This window comes from Cololabis saira, chromosome 22, assembly GCF_033807715.1.
Source record: "Cololabis saira isolate AMF1-May2022 chromosome 22, fColSai1.1, whole genome shotgun sequence".
Lineage (NCBI taxonomy): Eukaryota > Metazoa > Chordata > Actinopteri > Beloniformes > Belonidae > Cololabis > Cololabis saira.
In genome coordinates, this window is record NC_084608.1 from 5,011,691 (window position 1) to 5,027,893 (window position 16,203).

Sequence of the window (16,203 nt, forward strand, 5' to 3'; positions counted from 1 at the left end):
AGCTTCAGGAGCTGGCCTGTGCCTGCCCCCCCCCTCTGGTCATCCCGCTGCTGCTTCCACATGCCTGCGCCCCCCCCCGGTCATCCCGCTGCTGCTTCCACCTGCCTGCGTGGATGTCTGCTGTGTGCTGCGTCCCCGACCCCCCCCCAGTCTGGCCTCCGGCAGGAGGTTCGCCCCTTATGATCCTGGTCCAGGTTTCTTCCCTCCTAAAGGGGAGTTTTCCTTGCCACTGTTTGGCTTAAAGGGGACCTATTATGAAAAACACGTTTTTTCTTGTTTTAACATATATAAAGTGGTCTCCCCTCACCCTGCCAGCAGAGGGAAGATAAAATACCATGGAATTCTGCAGGGTCTGCTCCCCCCCCTGACTGAGTCTTCCAGTGTCACGTGACCTTTTTTTGAGCCATTCTGAATCTGCGCCTATGGTGACGTCACCATAGGCGCTCATTTCCATAGGTTCAGCCTCCGCTGCTGAAACCATGCCCACAACCAGCTCTCTCCGCCCGCTCGAGCGTCCGCCATTGTTCAGCAGCATTGGCTGTTTCCACAGCGAGGGAGAGTAGAAATGAGATTTTGCATCGACATTTACCCTCATAAAAGGATCAGTTCCAACAGTACGGACCCGGCAACTGCACACGAGTCAGCGGTAAGTTCCTTTTTTTTTTAATGTTATTTATATTTGTATGATCTTTGCATTGGCTAAGTATTTAGCTGAGCTCCGGAGCCCCGGCGCCGCATACGGAGCTGCGGGGGCTGCTCACGGACTGGACCGTCGAGGAGCCCCGGGCCCGGAGCTCCGAGCCTGCCGGCTCCGGCGGGCCGGCTCCCCCGGGCTCGGGGCTTTATTAGTACCGTAATACATTTTTCTTCTGTGGTTTCAGATCTTCCAAGCACCTGGAGCTGTTCACATTCTGAAGACGCGCGGTCCTTCCTGAGCCAGCAATAGTGCATACATTTTATTTATATATTTTAACAATAAAATTCAGTGTTGTGATTTCTTTACAGTTAACATGATTCATTTGTCTTGTAACATAAGAAGTGAAATGATGAGGAATTGGAGTAAATAACCGTGGTGTAACGGTTTAGAATTAAATTCAATCTTCCTGTGTGAAGACGAGGTGACTAAAGGCTGATTTATGGTTCCGCGTTACACCAACGCAGAGCCTACGGCGTAGGGTACGCGTTGATTTAACGCAGAACCGTGGACATGCTTTGCTAAGCAGCCGCTGCTCTTCTCCCCAGAGCGACGCTTTGTCTCCTCCCCTCCTACACGTCATTCAAGCAGCCAATCAGCACAGAGCCTCATTATCATAGCCCCCCCTTCCCTTAGAATGGAGCACAGAAAAAGCTTTAGAAGCGGTAAAACTAGAGACACGGCCCACAGGCTGAATTTCTGATTTATGTAGAAAAAACAAGCTTTAGATTGTTTTTAATACATTCAAGGCCTGTTTAAAATATACATTAAATGCCATGATATGTCCCCTTTAAGGCTTTTCTCCCACTAGGGGAGTTTTTACCTGCCCTTGTTTATGTAATAATTGCTCGGGGGTTTATGTTCTGGGTCTCTGGAAAGCGACAACTTTAGAGACAACTTTTGTTAAATAAAATTGAATTGAATTGAACCGTGAAGAATGTACCTGCTTCCACTCAGCTGCTCCTGGTGGTCTGGTGGTAGCGGCGGCAGGGGCAGCAGTTCCCCCAGGCCAAAGGACTCGCGGCTGTGGTGGTCTGAATGCAACGGCAGGGGTGTAGCAGTGGGGATATGACCCACCTCTGGGTCATCCAGGGACGCCTTGCTGTTGGACAGGGAGCGCAGTGGGGGAAGACGCAACTTGAAGCCTCGTGGACGACCTGAAAAGAAGGACGTTTTGAAAATGGAGAAGCTGTTGACATGCAGCATGTATGTGGATTTACAATTTCATAGTCTAGATGTTCAAATAGTTGCCCTGAGTGGGGGAAACTTTTATTGGATCAGCCCTCACATCACAGGATGAAAAAGATGAGATGAGGGACAGCGACAGTAATCAGATTTTAGTCAAAATATGATTTAAGAGAGACGATTTTTAAATTCATTTGTGTCCTACTTTAGATGCTTTTCCAGTGGGTTATCCTCATTGTACATTAAATCACGAGCTTACGGGGGAAAAAAAAGGGATTGGCAAAAAGAAAGTACAAGGAACACTTAGGCAGTCCTGAAAAATGAGTCTGACAACAAATGATCTGGGCAAATAACATGGCGGCTCTACCACCCGCTTCAGTTAAGCACAATGTCAATTATTCAGGGAGAAATGTAAGTAAATAAAAATAAAGATGATAAATTTGAGCAATGACCTTCCATGAATTATTCCACATCTTTTTTTTTTTTTTTTTTTTTTTTTAAAGGACTGCTAATCAGGGTGTACTAATGCTATCATTATAGTATATACTCAAAAAGAGAAAGATTTGTAAAGATATATATTGTGAGCAAGCATCTCCGCTGTCTTGATTAAAGCAGCTTTGTGTCTCTGGTAGTCAGGGGGCAAACCCTAAGATTGATAACTATGCTCACGCTTCTGGGTAAAGTTTGACAACCTTATTTTTTGTTAGAAGGAACCCCTAGGAGGAATAATAGGGGTGTTGTCATCTTGGATTTTTTTGCTGGTGACCACTGGAGGCGCTGTAACATTCAAATACTCAATTCATGCATATGGTCACAATAATGGTCAAAATGTACAGTTTATATGCAAAATCTTCAATGTTCAAGATTTTATATTTAGGGAAATGGATAAAACATAAATTGAAAAACATTTAGTTTAATTGTATTGCTATATTTTGTCCAATATTGGTTAAAAATATGACTTTTTTTATAGGCGTTTTTAACACACACATAATAAGCATCTTTTATTTTTGCATTCTATATTAACGCATTCATGGAGCTGCACGGCCGTTTTGCAACTGACCATATGCCTGAATTGAGAACTTGAATATTCTAGCGCCTCTAGTGGTCACCAGCAAAAAAAATCAAGATGACAACACCTCTAAAATTCCTTCTATAGATTTGTTCTAACAAAAAAAATAGGTTGTCAAACTTTACCCAGACATGTGAGCAATAGTCTTAACGGAGGCTCTTTATAAAGTTGCCCCTTGACTATGGTGGAACATTGTGAGGAAGATGCTGGATACCTGTGACCAGCCAGGTAGGCAGGCGATGGTTCAGCTCCTGTTTGCGATCTCTGAGTGTTTCCTCAGTCATGACCTCAAAGTTGAGGATGAACATGATCACCACGCCATCCTCGTTCTTCACCGGCACCACGTCCACCATACACGGGAAACACTGACCTGCAGAACGGACGACAAGTTCCTGTCAGACTGAGATCAGTTCAAGGGTCAAAATAAACGTACGTTTGCGTCTGATATTAAAACTGCTTTTCCTTCTGAGGCTGTTACAGTGAAGGAAGAGAACAGAGACAGCAGTTTTATTACAAACGACTTCAACACTTCTTTTTATGGATGGTTGAATAAGCATGTTCGTAATAAATCTGTGCACTGAAACACTGTCACCTGTAAAATAAGGCAAGGCAAGTTTATTTGTATAGCACAATTCAACACAAGGTAATTCAAAGTGCTTTACATCAACATTAAAAGCAGCAAGACACAATTAAATAGTAAATAACAAATACAATGAAATAAAATGATAAGAAAAGAGGTACAATAATAAAAAGCACAAGTTATTAAAAAGTAAGGGCAGTAGAGTACAGCAGGTTCATCTCATTCTTACAATGGCAAGAATTACGTTTCTATACGGTCAAAACGTACAAAGACCGGGTCAAATACAATATTACAAAAGTAATCTAAATAAGCTGTCAATAACAAGCTCCGTGCACTGTGAGTAAGTACACACACACACACACACACACACACACACACACACACACACACACACACACACACACACACACACACACACACACACACTCAATCTCTCTTAGTTGAACATAAATCTGCACTTAATCAGCTGAAATGAGAATAGACACGATTTCTAATCTGCCACAAAAGTGCTGAAAAAGATAAATAAGCAGAAAATTATACCAGGTGGGAAAAAAAGCAGTTTGACTAAATACTGTTTTGTGTTTGTGTGTGTACTGTATATAAACACAGGGGTAAAGATAAACGCCACACAACTACTGCAACTACTAAAAACCAATTTGCTAAGCTTTCAGAGTGTGTTGGGATCAGACTACGGAGGTCCAGGAAAAATGATGCTGCATTCATGTCCCAGTTCTGCAGCGTGACACAGCAGACAAAATAACCGACTGTGACAAGCTCATGAGCTGGGAATCAAGTTTACATCAACCATGGAATATTCCCAAAATTAGGGAAAGAAATTGGGATAAACTCCGGGTAAAGTGATATAACACTGCAAAACATCAATTTTTTAAAGTAAAACAAGACCAGAGCTGACATTACGAATGCATTTTGATGTTCCTATCAGCCTTTCAAACACATCTTATTCATTGAGTCTCTTACCTGGACAGTAATGGTCAGAGACAGGCTCTGCAAGGAACACAGCCGTTGGGGAATGTGGAGCACTTGCAGCCAGTACAGTGTGATGTACAACCCAACATCCAGCCCATGCAGTGTGTACATGCTCACCTCACCCACCAACCCTCCTGCCATTCATTGCACATCATTGCTGGAGAGTGGGCCAAAATCCGATTGGACAGCAGCATAATCCCAACACAGCAGGGGGAAAAAAAATAAAAATAAAACATGGGGAAAACTAAAGGATTACACCATCTGGCCATATCTAACAGGACGTTTGTTTGTATCTCTGCATGCTTGCGTTTAAGTGTGAACCAGTATTTGGCCAGGCTGCTGTTCATTCATTCACGAGCTCTTGGGTCGTGTCCATTCATGCCCGTTTTCCATGTGCAGCTTTGACTCTGCCTCTGCAGCTCTCTTAATCAGGGAAGGTGTTGCTGCATCATGCTAAAAGCTGCTTTGCAAAACTCTGCAGCTACCTGACCAAACCAGACGTCAATGACATTTACAGCCATGCAGCACAACCCAACCATTTCAGAGCAATAATCATACAATAATCCCATTCGTATGATGGCAGGTATCTCTGAGTGCTCAGTACAATGAGGTCTGCAGTGGCACTGAAGGAGACTCTGCATATGTTGAATTTTGCAAAGTGCTAAAAAATCAAGGATTAAGCGTACACATTTTCTGAAGATTCGGCCCATTTGTTGTCGGCCATCATGACACAGCTCCCCAGCGTACAAGAGCTCCTCCAGGAGCATCTGAAATGATTGAGCTTTGAGGTTAACGGGGCAAATATCATTTCATTTTAATGCCATGACTGGATGAATTCCAATTCTGCGTGTTCCACTTGATAATCTGATTCAGCATTACTGACTTACAAAGCTCTAAGAGATTATTGAAATGCACGAAAACAGTGACGTTCACTCACACACACACATACACACACACACACACACACACACACACAAAGGAAAAATAAGGTTACCCACAAACAGAGCATAATAGAGTACTTGACTTTAAACTTTAAAAGGCCACTGAGGTTCTGTTAGAGCTTGTTCATTGGTATGACAAAACAGATTTTGCAAAAACGAAGAAACTAACAGCTCGTTTCAACGCGTTTAGTTATACCTGAAGGAATATTTAAAAAAGTGACACATTAGAGTCACCTGAGAGTTGAAGAGTTCATCCCAAAGCTCTTTAATGAGGCTGACAGAGCTACAGGCTCCCTGTTCCAGCTCTATGTTGCGAGGCTCTTTCAACCTGCCTAAATCCTGCAACACCTCTGGGTGCGCTGCCCTGAGAGCTGTCCCACTTCCTGGGAGTGCGTCTGCTTCACAGCGGCTGAACTAGACCTGACACTAGGTGCACATGTGACGTACAGCGGCCTTTCACAACCAGCTGTGGCCCAAAGCAGCCTCTCACTGGGAGTGAGGAACTGCCTGCCTAGATGTTTCTTATGGCGCTTTTCCACTAGTACCTACTCAGCCCAACTCCACTCGCCTCCACTCGGTTTTGCGCTTTTCCACTAGGGGTCTAACGTGCCGAGTAGATACTTTTCTGTAACTATTCTGCCGAGGTTCTAAGCGGCTGAGTCGGCTGTATCTGACATCATCACACTACAGGCCACCGATTGGTCGGGGGGTTGGAGTCAGACGTCTGAGTCAGGAGGAGGAAATCAGAGAAAGAGACTCTGACGGATTCTGGTTCATTTTATTCAACCAGCAACGGCAGCAAAAGTCTGTTTCATGATCCAACTCTGAGGTGCAGATGTTCATAAAGCTGGTGCTGAGGAGAGAATTAAAAAGGGATCTAGACGGTGATAAGGAACGACAAGATCCAGATACGTCATAGCAGCTTTACTCCAACCTCCTACTTCTGCTCCAGGTGCTGAATTGTTATGGAAAAGAAACCAGGCTGAGTTGATTCAAGCCGAATAGGTTCTAGTGTAAAAGCGCCATTAGGTACCGTATGTTGTCTTTTACAGATTTGGAGGACAATATGGCCGACGGCTCTATGGGCCTGATTTACTAAAGGTTTGTGTGCGTAAAAACGTGTGCAAACTTGACATCACCCGCAAACCAATGTGCCAGCTGATCTACTAACAGCGTGCAAAGAGGACTGCGTCTCTCAAATGAGCAAAATAGCACACGCTGTTCATTTAGTACTTTTGCCCTGATGAATAATCAATATGGGGCGTACCCGCCAGAAATCCTAAATACTGGGAGGGGAAAATGCAAACAGGGTAATTTACCACACGCAATGAGATTTACCAAGCCTGAAAGTAATTGCGGGTATTGTGATTGCGTCTGTATTTAATACGTTGGAAAGGAAGGTGCTAATCTGCCCAGCATTACGCACCGATGGCTGCTGTTATTGTGGCAAGGAGGCGACATCGCCAAAATCAAAGAATACGCAGAGAGAGAGTCTTTATTCTGCTGCATGCTATTTTAAAAATGGTTGCACAAGTTTTATTAAAGGCCACTTTTTCTTTAGTTCTTCGCCTTATATCTTGCCACCTTCTTTTAACCTCATCTGCCGTTCTTTTTGTCTTACCAACTGCATTTATTCTATCGCAGATTTTCTCCCATATTGAGTTTCTTTTGGTAATGTTTAAATTTCTTTGCTGTAGTTCATGAATGTGTTTATTTGCCTCTTCCACTAATATCTCTAACTCCAACTCGTCAAATTTCATTTTGCACTTGCGACTATCCTTCTTCTCCTGGTTTCCATCCAGACTCTCCATGGCGCAAACCGTAAGACACGTGAGACACCTCATTTAAATACTGAGGTTTGCACCTGTTATCAATTGCGCACGCAATCTTAGTTGATCACCCGCAAAACACACAACAACAGCACGTGCAAACTTTTTCAGTGCACACGCAATTTAGTACTCTTTATTTAGGATCTTAGTAAATCAGGCCCTATGTCTAGACAACCTGGAAGAGACTGCCCACAACCAACCTCCAGACTCCTGGGGCTGCCACGAGGCCTAGCATGACTGCCCTTCCTTACCACATTGGCTGACTGGTGATGAATGCTGGTTGAAGAATGGGATGCCGTCCCACATGAGACAAAGACAAGAGCACTTTAGGGCATACTTTGATACAAACTCTCAATTTCATTCTTACTCAACACGGCAGGCCCTCGCCCTACATCTGCCCAAATATCTGGAATCTAGAAGACCATTTTTGTTTAGGTATCGAGGTGTCAAAGTCTGGAATAGTTGGTACCAGATTGCAAACAATTGCAGGTCCCTATCCATCTTCAAAAGTCTCAAAAAACCTTTTAATTCAACAGTGTAGCCAAGAAAGCTCTTGCTTTTCCCACTGTTAATGTTTCTTTTGTACTTCATATTCCGTGTTGCCACTTGTTCAGCATAATATTCATATTTTCATGATCATGTCTTTATAGGTCAACAGTCATTTTTATTTTCATTCATGTTCTGCATGCAATTTTTATGATGTATTATTTTTTATTTTATTTTATGATTTTGTATCCTCATAACTATATTGTTAAATGTTATTAGGTGGGGGCTCCTCATAAGCCTACTGGCTTGCTCGCTCCTCCCTGCACAGTTTCTTTTAACTGCACTTATTTGTGTGATGTTATTTTTATTGTATGTGCTAAATAAAACTAAACTAAACTAAACTAATGAGGAGGAGGAGCCAGGCTGGTGACCAGTATTGTCCTAATTAGGGGTAGGCAAAAATATTGATACGGCAATATATCGCGATACATAGTCTCTCGATACGATATCGGTATTCAATGTATGTATCGCGATATATTGCCGTATCAATATTTTTGCCCACCCCTACGCTTTATTTTGTGATTTCAGTGTGGGTGAGACACTGCATTTTATTTTGAGTATTTTGTATTTAAGAATAATGCACACACTGCACTTTTCATTGTGTTTCAGTGTGTTTTTTCATGCAAATATGTTGCATAATTAAAATGGAAAGTTTGAATTACATTGTTTTGACTCAGTCTGTCCAATGCATTATCACTATCATCTGATGTACATATATACAACTTGGATTTTAAGATGTGTAATGCATTTTTAAATTTTTTCGGTGAACTATGTAGAATATCGCGATATATCGGGATATATCGCATAATCATGATATCGCAATTTGTATCGTATCGTGGCTCAAGTATCGTGATGTGTATCGTATCGTGAGGTCCTTCCCAATACCCACCCCTAGTCCTAATGACACCTTACAAAACACCTTTTGAAGTACAGTAAGTAACAGTAAGTATACTTAAAATAAATCTCAGCTTCATCAAGGTGAAGGACGTAATATCTGAAAAGTATTAACTCATGGTTAAAACTCAATAAAGATAAAGGGAGAACAAAGATCATGCGTCTGTGAGTGCAAGAGAGCCGTAAGAGGATGAGGATGTGAGCTGTGCCTCTCTCTCTCTCACACAAAATGATGGGGGGAGGCGGAAACTCTCATCCACAAGCACACTCTCCTCTCCTCCATCACACTTGAGCAGGAAAGAAAACACCCTTCAAACGAGAAACACAGACCGTCATGTCCACAGACTCACGGAGATTGATTTAAACTTTCTACAAGGTGGCTGGCAGCGAGCCAACCAGCAATCTTTGTTACAGTATGTTCCAGGCCACAATCACAACCAAATAAACTTTGCTTAAATCTAAAATCTACCGTGCAAGTTGACAACCTTGCTTGAATCATGGTGTAATTGAAGAGGAAATGCGGTGGGTGTCCTGTTTAGCTCTGGTAAACCTCATCATGTGAATATATGAATAATCTATCAAACCTTTACATCCCTAAGCATTGTTTTGTGGCCAGCTATATCCTCTAAGCACCTTCCTTAAAAGAAAAGAAACATGACATCTAGTGTGAATCCGGGACAGACAAACATTACCAAGAACGTTATTTCACCTGTCGTGACAATAACTCTTAGTTACATCGACAAAACAAGATGTTAAAAGCATGACACCACAGTATGGCAAGTGGCAAATGAAAAAAATAAATAAATACAAAGGCTCTACAGGCAGTGGCGCCACCAGGGGGGGCCAGGGGTGGCCACGGCCCCCCCTACGAATTTGCTGGCCACCCCACTAGCCTCAATTAAAAAAAACACAAAAAAAAAACACTTGCCAGTCACGTAGATTCTATCGTCAGTTATGCGTTTCATCCCAAAATATTTGGGACTTTAAGTATTTCTGAGCCTAATAAAATATATATATATATATATATATATATATATATATATATATATATATATATATATATATATATATATATATATATATATATATATATATATATACACACATGTATTAATAATATAAATATATGATATATTACATATATATATATGCCTTATGTTTTTACCAACAAGGTATTAACCATATGCAGACAAGTTAGAAAGTAAAAAAATAAATATATATATATATATATATATATATATATATATATATATATATATATATATATATATATATATATATATATATATGCCTTAGGTTTTTACCAACATGGTATTAACCATTAATATATATGCAGACAAGTTAGAAAGTAGAAAAAAAAAAAAGAAGTATTTCTGAGCCTGTATACTACAACAGTATAATAAAATCCTGTAATGATGGCTTTTATTTTTGGTGTACACCCCAAGAATTTAAGTGGCCCCCTCTGGCCCCCCTAGGAAACCGTTCTGGAGGCGTCCCTGTCTACAGGCTGAATTGTCTCAGATTTCCCTGTTCCTTGCAGGACAACTGTAAAGCACCGAGTGAACCACTAGATGGCAGGCCAAAACAGCACATCTTTCATAGGTGACCCTGCAAGCAACAACATACAGTACACACAGACCTGCTCTCAGTATCATCTTTAGTAACGGGGAGACATGAACATAATCTGGTTATACTACACCAGAGTACCAGGCGTGGTACAGGCGTGGGGCTGTCAGCGCTGGCCAGGGAGCTGGATTACAGCACTGAACTATGTGGGTGTGTGCTGTGTGTGTCTTGATCCTTGGATAAAAGACCAACCGATAGAAATCAGAAACCAGCTTCAACATTAAAATGTAACTACATCAGCATACAGACACAAGGATTAGATTATACCATCAATTGAGGGGGTTTTGGGGCGGGGCTCTGCCGTTAGGAGTTGTTGGTTTGTTTGTTTTCTTGTCTTTTTTGTATATTGTTGATACATATTAATTTATAAATGGGTATATAGGTGTGAGGATGTGTTATTATTGATATTCATATAACATTTGTGTGTGTGTGTGTGTATGTGTTATATATATATATATATATATATATATATATATATATATATATATATATATATATATATATATATATATATATATATATATATATATATATATATATATATATATATCTTTTGTTTTTTGTATAGAAATTAAATACATTTTGATCATAATGAAATAGAGTTTAGGGGGTAGGATTTAATAAGTTTTTACTTCTTCCTACTCATTTTCGAGCATGTTAATTATGATGGATGCATGTTTTTATTTATATTTTTGTCTTTTTGTTTTCTTATTTACCCTTATTTATTATTGATTATTAATGTTTTGTTTTGTTTTCACCACTGTTTCATGTTCGAAATAAAAATTTAATTAAATTAAATTCAATTCAATCAGTTATTGGCCCAATTCTAGATTCAAGAGTCATTTGAAAAAGAGTTTGCTGCAGATCCAGCAATTGATGTAAAATATCAGCATAAAGTGATCAGAGCCTGCACACAGCCGAGCTGCTGATGACCCACTAAGATGGGTGAAAGCATAGTATACACCTGTAACCCACCATCACAGCTAGAACGTCTGATGTCTGGAGATCATTTGCATTTAATAAACAGAGAAGGAAACTGGACAGGGTTTGTAGAGCACTGATGAAAAACCACAGCTATGAATATTCATCTGGTGAATCCCTGGTTGCTCACAAACAAGAACGCACACGATAAAAAACACAGATTCAGATTTTTGCTGAAAACAACTTGCCAAGATCAAACATCTGTCGCTCCATTTGTTGTTAAAGTTAGACTTTTACGGTGTGGTTCAGAGCCATTGCCTTGGAGACTGGAGTCTGTGCAGCTACAGTCAAGGACGGCAATCAAATATTTTATTGACTTTTGTGAAAAAAAAAAAAAGTTTTGCAAAGTGAAAAATAAAGTTAAAACAAATGTATTTTAATGAAATACGAACTGGTGCTGCAACTTCTCGCATCTAATCTCTGTGATTCTGGCCACCAGCTGTTCTCTGGAAAGTAATGTGACATTACAGTAATCCATCTTTTAACACTGACACAAAAACCAAAGTACATGACTGGCCCCGGCGCCGTTTGCTGGCTCGGGTTAGAATAAAGAGCAGTCAGGAATAAACTGTTTTAGACAACAATTCATCACCCTTCACCACTTGTAACAGAGACAAATAGCCTACTGGCTAACTGTGTTTACGTGGCACCTGTGTTGTGTAGTTTGTCCTGGTGTGTCTCGTTGTGTATAACGCGTGTGAGCTGTACGCCTCGGTCAAATATCTGCCTCTGTTGGTAGTAAATGAGAAATAATGGTGATGTACTTGAGCTGATGGTGTGATTGATGCAGTGGAGCGGTTGGGATCAGGGTGGCTGGGAACGTCAAACCAACTGGAGGATCTATTTAGCCTATCTAGCTCCCAGAGGGCACCTGTCCTGGGTAAAGGATCGAACATGGTGCCGGGAAGTGGAGTTCTAAGGTGGTTCTGCAATTTATTTAGCAAAAACAATCAAAAGCTTGTTTTTAAGACATTCAAGGCCTGTTTAAAATAGGTATTAGATGCCATAATAGGTCCCCTTTAATGAACAATTTTTCCACATGTGTAGGTGCCTCACGTCCAACTGTTAACGTCCTAAAACTTGCAATGATTAAATATTTTAAAGACCAGGTTCCTCCAACTCTGCTGTGCTGCATGTTTTAGATGTTTCCTTGCTTTACAGCATGTCCTGAGAGAAATGATTGTGTCATTAACAGGCTTGTTCAGCCCTTGATGACATGCTGAGGATGACCATTCATTTGAATCAGGTGTGTAAGAGTTTGGAAGCATCTAAAACATGCAGGACAGTCGACCTCGAGGACCAGAAAAAGACCCCTGCATGTAAAATGTAAGTGTTTTAAATTAATGCTGAATTTAGTGCATTTAGACTGCTTCACTTTTCCAATTATTTAGTTTGACACTTTCTTTACCAGACAACCGCTGTGGTAATGTGGTAAAGGTCAGCAAAGGGTTGCAGAGACTGAAGCACTGCGGTCTCAGTGCCTCAGTCTGTGCAACTGTCTGTTAAATGTGACCCAGTATAAAAATCCACAACATAATGTATGCCTAATTAACTCTGGCGTTTGTGGTATGAGCTGTAAAATTCCCTCCTCTGTTGTCCCCATCCTAAACAACCGTAATTCCTCCTTCATTCTCCAAAATGAGGGCATTATGGGACAAGATGGTGGTCTTCCAGCAGGAAGGTTGCTGGTTTGACTCCCAGCAGTAGTGTTTCTGTGTGGATGTTGCATGCTCTCCCCATGCCTGCGTGGGTTTTCTCTGGGTATTCAAACTTCCTCCCACAGTCCAGTCCAAACACATGTATTTCTGGTTGACCAATGATTCTGCTCCATAGTAATGACTGTAAGCATGTGTCATTGTTTGTCTATATTGGCACTTTTACACTAGTACCTACTCAGCTTGACTTGACTCGACTCGCCCTCGTTTCTTTTCAACAACTGGATCAGAAGTAGGAGGTTGGAGTGAAGCTGCTGTGACGTATTTGATTGTGTATCTAAATGAAGAAGACAACAACACTAAAGATGTAGAACCTGGAGGAGATGATAGATGTGCTGCTGGATCTGTGGCTTGTGTTTGATATCAAGTTAAAAAATGAGAGAGAGAGAAGCTTCAAGCAGCGACACTTTTACATTTTGTTTGTTTGTCTCGGTGCTGCTGAAAAGTCAGCTGGAGCCGTGAGCAGCTATGAAGAGACAGAACTCCTGGTGGATCTGGTCGTTCCTTATCGCCCGTCTAGATCCCTTTTTAATTCTCTCCTCAGCACCAGGTTTATGAACATCTGCACCTCAGAGTTGGATCATGAAACAGACTTTTGCTGCCATTGCTGGTTGAATAAAATGAACAAGAATCCGTCAGAGTCTCTGATGATGTCAGATACAGCCGACTCAGCAGCTTAGAACCTCGGCAGAATAGTTACAGAAAAGTATCTACTCGGCACGTTAGACCCCTGGTGGGAAAGAACGAAACTGAGGCGAGTCAAGTCTGAGTAGGTACTAGTGGAAAAAAGCCATATGTGACCCTGTGATAGACTGGCAACCTCTCAAAGGTGTGCCTGTGCCTTTTGCTTGAAGACAGCAGACCCCCGTGACCCCGAATTGAATAACCATAAGTTATAGATGATTGATGGCTGGAAAGAAAATAAATAAGACACTAACTCTTCAGAAGTATTTGACTCAACCCCCACATCAAAAAGCCAATAAGCCCCTTTAAAAAAATGAAAATGTTATTTTTCCTGACATTTTTATTTTATTTTTTTTTATTCAATCTTGTATAATTTAATTTTAATCTGAAAATTTGTGTAAATAGTTTTTCTGATAAACTAGCAGAATTTTACATTTTTAGATAGTAGATAGATTTTTAGACAGTAATTATTATAACACAATCATATGCTGTAACAATGCACCTTCCAATAATCATATCTATCTCATTCTGCTGCACCTTTCACTTTTTAAAAATTGTATTAATAAGAGCTGTCATTTGTCTATTACCTATTTACCAATTTACTGTAGAGTGAGCGATAACAAGCAAATCAAATTCCATGTCTTGTCTGACCTGACCTGGCCAAATAAACGTGATTCTGATTCTGATTCTAGATTGATAAAGATAAAAAAACTTGTAAACTTGATCATGAAGGAGGATATACTGTAATTCCTTATCAGATACATGCAGCAACCCAGAGCACTTTTTAGATTTAGAGACAAGATTAGAAGGTGACATTTTCTTGTCCGGGAAATTTGGAGACCCAGTAACATCAATGTTCATTTATTTCTGTTTTAATGTGATGACAAGATCATTAAAGAGAATTAAGCATAAAATTATAGCTCTCTCAAATGATTTTGTTCCTGCAGACAGATGTCCCTCTAATTACTGAGAGCAAAGATGATGAGATACTTGTTTCCTGACAAAATCATTCTCATCCATGTCCTCAACTATTGATAAGGCGGGGAGATGAGAGAATAAGATATTGGAAGGATCTGCTGAAGAATCACAGATGGAACTCTTATTTCAGCATTATCAATACAACCCAATAACCAAAATAAGATTAACGTTTCAAGTAGGGAGAATGAGAATGACAAGTAGAAACAGATTGATCTGTCATGTTCTAATTAAAGAACAGTACATGTCTGTGCTGTTACTTCGTATCTCTCATATATTATAATATTTAACCTTCCTAATGTGATCTACATGTGTCATTGAGAATCCATGTTTTTGAGACCTGTAGTGATATTTTCTGTTGATCAGAAATGTGGCTACAGGAGGAAAAGTACAGTATGTTAGTTTAAATGACTTGATGCCACCCATTTACTTAAATCATCATGTACCGGGGCAGAGGAGTAGCGGAGATCTATCACTTCAGTCTTCAAATAAAATATAAACCTAAATTCAATTATATGTTTGAAATCCTCATGCTTAGTCTAAAACTCCCGAGCTGGAAATCAGAGCAGCCCGTTTTGTTAGTGGTAGTGTACCGGCTCCCTGCTCGTGCTTATCTAGAGTTTCTGTCTGAATTTTCAGATTTCCTATCTGGTTTATTGATCAGTACAGACAAAATTAATTCCCAACATACAGACAATAAACAGTTACACATTCTTTACCAACCACTTAACTCACCACCCAGTTGATTAAAACGCCTTACACCTTCACAAATAATGGGGAGTCATTTAGCAAGACACATTAATGGAGAGATACAGTCCATGATGTTATTATTCTCTGGCAGAACCTCTTCAGTCGAAGGTATGCTGCAGCTTTCTGTTTTCTTTATCACACCTTCTATTGTGATAGCAGCAGGGAGAAGTCATTTATGTAAATACTTGTTGCAATATATTTGCAGTAGAGCAATTTAAGGAGGAAGGAGCCAAGCTGTCTTCACAGCATGAATTATTTAAAGTATGTGGTCATCAGCCGTCTTCCAGTGCCATATGATCTCAGTTCACGATCACTCTGGCATTTCCTCCCTGTGCTTTACTGTTGTATTGTGACCCAGGCTGTTAAACAGTTAGCGGCTTTGGCTTCTCTCTGACCTGGCAGCTGATCTGTTTACTGAGCTCTTTGGATTTGATTTTGGGTTTGTATTTATTTTAGAGTGATTACCTAGTACCACTGTCATTTACTACCACTGCCATTTACTACTACAGTCATTTACTACTACTACTACTACTACTACTACTACTACTACTACTACGACTACAGTCATCAGTCATTTACTAGCACTGTCATTTTCTACTACTACTACTACTACTACTACTATATGTAAGTCGCTTTGGATAAAAGCGTCTGCTAAATGACAGTAGTAGTAGTAGTAGTAGTAGTAGTACAACTACAGTCATCAGTCATTTACTACCACTGTCATTTACTACTACAGTCATTTACTAC

The 16,203-nt window shown here is 40.4% G+C and overlaps 1 protein-coding gene across 1 annotated transcript in view; it reads right to left on the reverse strand.

Moving 5' to 3' along the window:
• Positions 1-16,203, reverse strand: part of kcnh2b (potassium voltage-gated channel, subfamily H (eag-related), member 2b) — a 349,512-nt gene that overhangs the window by 190,527 nt on the left and 142,782 nt on the right. The window contains exons 2-3 of the mRNA XM_061714002.1: positions 3,163-3,318; positions 1,638-1,851 (exon numbers count right to left, since the gene is read on the reverse strand). Coding sequence (XP_061569986.1) covers positions 1,638-1,851; positions 3,163-3,318 — 370 coding nt within the window. The remainder of the gene's footprint in view (positions 1-1,637; positions 1,852-3,162; positions 3,319-16,203) is intronic.